The sequence below is a fragment of the Pollicipes pollicipes genome, unplaced genomic scaffold (assembly GCF_011947565.3).
Source record: "Pollicipes pollicipes isolate AB1234 unplaced genomic scaffold, Ppol_2.1 Scaffold_7231;HRSCAF=8579_pilon_pilon_pilon, whole genome shotgun sequence".
Taxonomy (NCBI): domain Eukaryota; kingdom Metazoa; phylum Arthropoda; class Thecostraca; order Pollicipedomorpha; family Pollicipedidae; genus Pollicipes; species Pollicipes pollicipes.
Genome location: NW_023597034.1, coordinates 40,004,161 through 40,011,422, shown reverse-complemented (window position 1 = coordinate 40,011,422; position 7,262 = coordinate 40,004,161). Strand labels below are relative to the sequence as shown.

The window sequence follows — 7,262 nt, the reverse complement described above, 5'->3', positions numbered from 1 at the left end:
GTTACCTTCCTGACCTTTCCCATTCACTGTGCAATCCCGCCTCCCCGCCGACTCCCGGCCGTGCCCGTGTGCCCTGACCCCCGTTCGACCGGCCGTGTCCGGCGGCCTCCCGAGCGCTCTCGGCGTCAGTGCGTCACGTCGACCGCCGGTGCGGTCGCGCTGGCGACGGGGCGCATCCGGCGTAGATAGCACCGCCAGAGCCGGCGCATCCGAGCCTGGACGAAGCCGGTGACAGTGCAGCGCCGGCTCCGCCGCCGAGCCGTCCTTCCGGCCCCACAATGGAGGGCGAGATCAAGTCGGGCTTCCTGTACGTGCCGCCAACCAACTGGCTCCAGCACCTGTTGAGCAAGGTGGGATGTGGCGCCGCGCCGCCTCGAAGGGGGTGGGGGGCGCTTGATAGATGGTGTCGGGCGGCAGAGGGAGTTGGAAGCCCCGTGACGGTGAGGGGTGTGACTGTTAACGACGGTAAGAGCTGCCTGCGCGCGTCACTGCTCTGATTTGACACCAGAGGGAGCTGAACACCGAGCCAGCTCCGCCAGACCCTGCCTGACTCGATCACGCTTCATAAGCTCCTCAATTCCGTAAGTTGTTCAGTGTATTAGCGAGGAACACTATTCTTGCAGATTAGACAGTAGTAGTAGCCTTATTCCTCGGAAAAACCAGAAGAATTGAGATATAGTTAAGTTGATATTTCGGCAACATGCCTTTACCGAAACCATAGCAGAAGAGCCGATTTCTTCCCCGTATTTCCTTCTGCTATTGTTTCGAGAAAGGCATTTTGCGGACGTATCAACCTAACTATGCCCCCATTCTCCTGTTTTTTTTCTTCCAAGAAATACGGCTAATACTACTGTCTAAGCCGCTCAGTTCAGATAATTATCGGTTCTTGATACAACACATCACTTGGTACCCGAATTCTGTAACGTGGGAGACGATGGTTTTGTTTATATAGCCAATTTTTCCTGGGCAACGATGTTTTAACCAGTACCCCGCGTAAATGCCCCGAGTCCAGTGGCTTCCTTGCCTACATGATGCTGCCAGACGGGGGTGCGGGTGCTGCCCCGGGGTGCGTCCACACCGCTGTGCTCTGTCGGCAGCCGTGGGTGCAGAAACAGTGCGTGCTGTACCCGGCCAGCCGACAGGGCGTCAAGCGGCTCGAGCTGTTTGACCTGACGCCGTCGCTGCACCGCAAGGAGCCCGCCGCGCTCATCATCCCGCTCAACGACTGTCTCAAGATCGCCCAGGAGCGCCACAAGCAGCGCGACTTCGTCTTCTCGGTAGGCGGCCGCGTACGGCCCTTCCTGGCTGCCGTGAGCTGGCAGCTCTCGACGGCTGCAAAACCAGCCCCGTGTGCGTGGGTGCGAGTCTGTTGATGTACAATCTCCATTGTGTTTAGGCGTCAGAATGGCTAGGGTGCCGCCATGGCCCCAACGAGAACCGTAGACGCTGACAGTTTGATCGTGTACGTTGCCAAGAGTTGATTTTTACGTAAAGAGATTACGCTTGTCTTTCAGGTGAGACGTTTGATGATGTCTAATTGTGAACCAACTCTGCTGCCCTCGGTAGAAGAAAATCAATTTCGGAACTGACCCTCCCTAATCAAATTATCGAAAACCCTGGGGCATAATTAAAATGAGCACTAACCATATAGGAGATGCGTTGAGTTATTATGAGGTGAAACTTAAGCCCTGAAAACTCTTTAATGCTGCTTTAGCAGATCGTTCGGCTGAAAGTGGATTCCAAAAAATATGCAAGTCGTGACAGGCTGATATCAGCACTTCCATATGTGCTAGATCAAGCAGCGGACTTCTCCGGAGCTGTACGTAAAACCGGGTCTGCGTTCTCGCGTCGAGACGCCGTGGTTTCGGGAATGAAGGGAGATATATGCATGGAAATGTGGTGAATGACGCGTTCGTGGAATCAGGAAGCTGTACTTACTATCTTTCCCGCTAGGTGGTGACGAGAGACGAGTCGCACGTCTTCGGAGCAGTGAGCTTGCAGGAAATGCAGAAATGGGTGGAAGCTCTCCAGAAGATTGCTTTCGGAAATTTGGAAGCCTACGAGTGCCCGAAGATGCTAGCAGCAGCGGAAAGACTGCAACAGGAAATTCTTGATGACAACGACTTGTATGGGCTTGCGGACGGTGGCGAGGCGAAACGTAAGCACGTGATGTACGCTTTCTCGTCAGCAAAATTCACTCTCGTTCCACCCTCCTTTCCCCAATCGCCCCTTCATCCCAAAATTTCAAGACCTTGCCCCCCCGGGCAAGCTACGGCCACCAGCCATCAGCCAGCTTGAGTGCCCCCTGGCAGGATCCTCGCCTGACCCAAAAGAAAGACCCCTCGTACCCAAAAAAGGACCCCTCGCGGGGTGGGTCTCGACAGAGGAGGTTTACGACGATTTCCGCCCTAGCATCCCATCAGCCACTTCTCTACCTAATCCCAAAGTCCTGAAGTGACCCTTGCTGGTGAGAAGGCGTCTTATCCAGACTCATCTCAACTCCATCTTCTTAAACCGCCTCATCCTGCACCTTCGCGGCGTTTTTCTTCACGGGGAGCTGCTGCGATCGTGGGTCATTAGCCAGCCAAACGAGCGTCCTGGATGATGATTGGGAGTGTCCCCTGCCACAAGCCCGGTGGCCAGCCCCGTGTGGCTGGCCACTGGCAATATCAGTGTCACGGTTTGGGAGGAGGAAACCAGGGTGGGATAGCATTAGCGCCATGATTTACCGCTCTTTCCCAAACCGTGACTCCGATACTGTCCATAAAAGCCAAGAGCCGTGATGTAGCACAACGGAAAACATTGATGAATTTTGGTAGTGAACATTTGGCAGTTTTTATAAAGATGGCCGCTCGTCTCCTCGTTTTCAATTACACCTTTACACCCTTCAATTACACCTTTACACCTTTCAATTTCACCTTCACGATGTCCGCGGGAGCCGTCTCAGTCCGCCTCTGGTTGTTACCGTGTCGTTGCTTCGTGTGGCGTTCTCCACCGCCCTGAACCCGTGACACTGACGTGCGCCTCCGCTGCGCGCGCTCCGCCGGCAGGCAACACGTTCGTCGTGTCGATCGACGCGAACGAGATGGCGAGCCGGCTGCAGCTGCGCGGCTCGCACCTGCTGGAGGTCTCGGCCGACGCCGTGCTGCTGCGCTCGGCTGGCGACCGCCGGCTGCGCTACACGTGGCTCTTTCAGCACATTCGGCGGTACGGCCAGACGCGCGGCGGCTTCCTGCTGGAGACGGGCCGCAGCAGCGAGACAGGCGCCGGCCTGCTCATCTTCCGCACGGCCAGCGGCGCCCTCGTGCAGAAATGCCTGCTGCGCGCCATAAGCGCGTACGAGAGCTCGCGCCGCAGCAGCGCGCCCGACCTGCCGCTGGGGTCGGTGCTCACGCTCGAGCGCAAGAGCGCCGCGCGCCAGGCGGCCATCGCCAAGCCGCCGCGACGTACGAAGGGCGCGCCGGCGGAGGCGGCGGCGGCGACGGCGGCGGCGGCCGACCTGCCCAACGTGGTGCCGCTGGCCGACAAGCAGAGGCTGTTCCTGCAGAGCTTCGAGCAGCCGACGCACGCTGACCCGCTCTACGAAAGTGGCGAGATGATGTACGACGAGCCCAAACAGCGCAGGTCGGCCTGGCGGGAGCTGGGGAGCGGCGGTGGCTCGGCCGAAGGGGAGACGGCCGGCCACAGCGCCAACAGCCGCAGCTCCAGTTCGTACTCGTGCTTGCAGCACCTAACGCGCTCCACCTGAAGCGCCAGGCGAGCAGTACGCACGCCTCAACCCGCTGAGCGCTCGCGTTGCCGCTGCGCGTACCGCCGACGAGCTGTGCGACGCGCCGAGCGCCGGCGCCTCCAGCAGTCGTATCTACGAGAACGTGCCGGACCCTGACAAGGAGACGGCCGCGCCGGCCACCACCGCAGTCGCAGAAAAGCCCCTGCAGCATGTCGTGATGAACGATGACATGTACGCCGTCGTGGACAAGCCGGCTCTCAACTGAACCGTCCCCAGTCAGATGAGAATCTGGGAATCTGAGCCGTCTCCACCAGAAGCGCCTGCCGGAATGTGATGCCACGAACGTTCGCCATCCGGTTCTACTGGTGTGGCGGTACGCTTGTGATGTGTTTACTTCGCTTAAGCGTTTGCGTATAATTACTGGCAAAAGCTGTGCCTTTCAGTGATAATGACTTAGTTGAGAAGGTGAGGATACGAACGCAGTTATGTCTTAACTTCCCACAGCGCATCGCCACCCAAAGCCTCTGATAATTTGCTCAGAGTCTGGGGCGCGGTACCACTCTCGCGGTTCGTATATCCTTGGTGCACGATGAATCAAATAGCATATGTATGCAAGGCCAAAAGTGTGGTGATATGTGCGTGTATTGAATAGAATCACCTGTAATAGGCAAACAAAGATGTGAAAGCTGGGGCCACTGTTGCCCCCCCCCCCCCCCCCCCGCCTTTCTCTTACATTACCACCAACGCACATTTCGTGGAAGTTTCACAGTCGCTTGTGCCAAAATTATAGTGATCCCTGCAAAAATTATCTTTAAAATAAGAGCTCATCCTCCACTTGCAGATAAAAACGAGGCATCAGTATGCAGTTGAATTATCCATTTGTGCCTCACAACTGAGGGTCCTCCGAGAAAACCACATTGTCCCGGCTGGAGCGCCATCAAGTTTGCAGACACGCGCCACTTTTTTGTTCTAAGAGATGAGCATGACCAAACGCTGCGTCTTGTGGATCGTGGCATCCCTAATACACTGGCGTGCATGAAAAACTTGGTGAGTAGACCAGCGGCCTTGGTTTTGTGATCCTGCCGTCGCTCAGTACACCTCGCTCAGCATACTTACTACTGAAGCACATCATAGTGCGCCGAAAGTTGCCTGCAGCTCGAGGTGTAGAGTGGACGAGGAGCCTCTTGCAAGTGGCGGCAAAGGGGAATGAATTGTCAAAAGGGCCACGTCCATGTGATTGATGGCAATCATGAGCCATACTCGTTGGTAAGAGTACAGGCTAAAATCCGACCCATCTGACTGTCTTCCATGAAAGGTTAAGGTTCTTTTCATGCTTAGCGCAAGAAAAACTGCAATCCACAGAGACAGATGGTATCGAAATGTCTGGAAATAGATGTAGTCTATAGATATTGTTTTGTACTGGAGGTAAATCAAATTTGCCAGGGTTCAATTAAAAATAATTGCAAAAAAAGACAAAAAAGAATATTACCACTTCCCGCACCTGCATGCACAAGCAATGTGCATGGGAGCCAACAACACAGTCGAAGGCGCCAGCAGAGGGCCGACCAGAGCGTGACCACTGGCTAGTCCTCCAAGCCTGCAGCCTGAGGGACGAACCCCAGTCCCGGCGGAGACCCGACTAGCGGGTAGTCACTGGCCAGAGGGTGGCCACCGGCCAGTCCTCCTACCCTGCACCCCGAGGGGCCGGCCCCAGCGCATCGCTCGGTGGCAGACACAATTAAGATGGTTAGCAAAATCTGAATGGAGAGACCAGATATAAGGACGTCGCCTCCGGCAGAGCAGGTGGCCGGGGCGCCATGGCCGAGTAGTTAGCACCTCAGTCTCCCGCGCGGTGAACCCGGGTCGATGCTCAGTTGCGTGTGACCCCTGAGCGCTCATTTGGCCAAGGCAGTCACTGGCGCTCTGTTGAGGGGAGCATGAAGGCATGTGTTGTTTTCCCTTTTGGAGAAGAGAAGAAAGCAGGTGGTACCACCCTTTTCTGGCTAAGATCTTGTTGAATCATATGGCAGAGCGCTGATCTGAGACTCATTGAACGCGTATAGCAGTGCAATTGAAAATCACAGCCTCATGAGTGTCTAATTTTCTATACATTGGGAATAGGCTCTTGTCCTTCGGCCATCCCCAAGCCTCTTAACTTGATGAAGGCCCAAAGCCGAATGCTTGTTCCGAATGGCCACTGTGGAGAACGTTGGGCTTTTATGGGAATATGCCTTTAATTTAAGCCTGTTTACCTGCTGATACCTGCATTTTCACCCCAGCAGGCGGTGTGAGCGCCGCCGCGGTCAGTTTCGCTGGCGGCACCCTGGTCCATAGAAGAGTCCTCGCTACGAAGGTGGCGCTACTGCCGGCAGTGAAGGTGGCGCCACTGCCGGCAGCGAAGGTGGCGTCACTGCCGCTGGAGTAGATGGCGTTACGGTCACCGCTGGAGACGGCGGCACGGTCGGCGTTGCAGGCAGCACCCCAGGGCACGGCGCGAGCAGCGCCTTAGCGATTGGCGGCAGCGGCGGCAGCGATCCCAAAACTCGCGCATTTGTACGAACTTGACCGTCACACCTGGTCGAAAGCTACTCACGGCTTTTTGTCAACAGGCGCGCCGCGGTTGCCGCCCAAGGCAGCACCCGATCGGCGGGCGATTCCTAAGAGGCGGTAATCTGCTGCTGGTAGAGTGGGGGATAATTGTGTGAGAGAAGTGTCACAGACAGTAATGTTAATATTGGAGGAGTTGGGTAGTGGACGACAGTAGGCGACAATGCGCTGAGGTGGACGACAGTAGGCGACAAAGCGCTGAGTACGTGACAGCGTATACGCAGGGTGCACATGGCGTGGCTGTGGTCACCTACAGTCTGTCACGTAACGAAAATATAGTTAGGCAACACATAGGGATTATGGTAAGCTTTGCCTCAATTGCGATTGACTGTTACCTTTGTCGTAAAATGAAAGTAAAAATATATAAATAAACCCAGGACCGTGGTGAGAACCCCAAAACAGCGTTAGTATCCACGTCTCTCATGATCACTTTGGGAAACCAAACGGTGCTATTGACATTGGTGCAGGAGTATTTTCTCCCTTAATGAACTAATATAGAATATTTCTGAATGGTTTCTCAACCGTCTTTTTGAACGTTTGCTATTCTGAGGGGCGTCATCAATATTACGACGTTAATTCTGAACAGTATCCAGGTCACTCAAATTATTTTGCGTAACCAGCAGGGACGAAGTTGAGAAGGGGACTTTTGGGACTCTCCTCCTCATTTGCAGGGGGCAACAACCCCTGGGATCGGCCCCAGTCCCCAATTCCTTCTTGGTAATTAAATACGACCGAGAGGCTTTTGAAGTAATAAGTGGGCCATGACGTGTTGCAATAGGGTTCCGAGTCTAAAGGGTCTTTTGCATAGAAACCGGACTCTATAGTGGCGAAGAAGGCTCCCTTGTGGCCAAGTGTGGCTCCCACCTCCAAAATCAAAATCCACTGATAGCCGAATATCTTTTTTCGATTTTAGCAAGCTGGCTAC

At 55.2% G+C, this 7,262-nt stretch overlaps 1 protein-coding gene across 1 annotated transcript; it reads left to right on the top strand.

The window, feature by feature from the left end:
* The first annotated feature begins 215 nt into the window (after window positions 1–215).
* Window positions 216–4,759, top strand: LOC119110694 (docking protein 2). The gene is made up of 4 exons (XM_037234596.1): window positions 216–350; window positions 1,098–1,277; window positions 1,954–2,158; window positions 3,051–4,759. The coding sequence occupies exons 1-4, from the start codon at window positions 279–281 to the stop codon at window positions 3,746–3,748; spliced, it is 1,155 nt and encodes a 384-aa protein (XP_037090491.1). The 5' UTR covers window positions 216–278; the 3' UTR covers window positions 3,749–4,759.
* The last annotated feature ends 2,503 nt before the right edge of the window (window positions 4,760–7,262 follow it).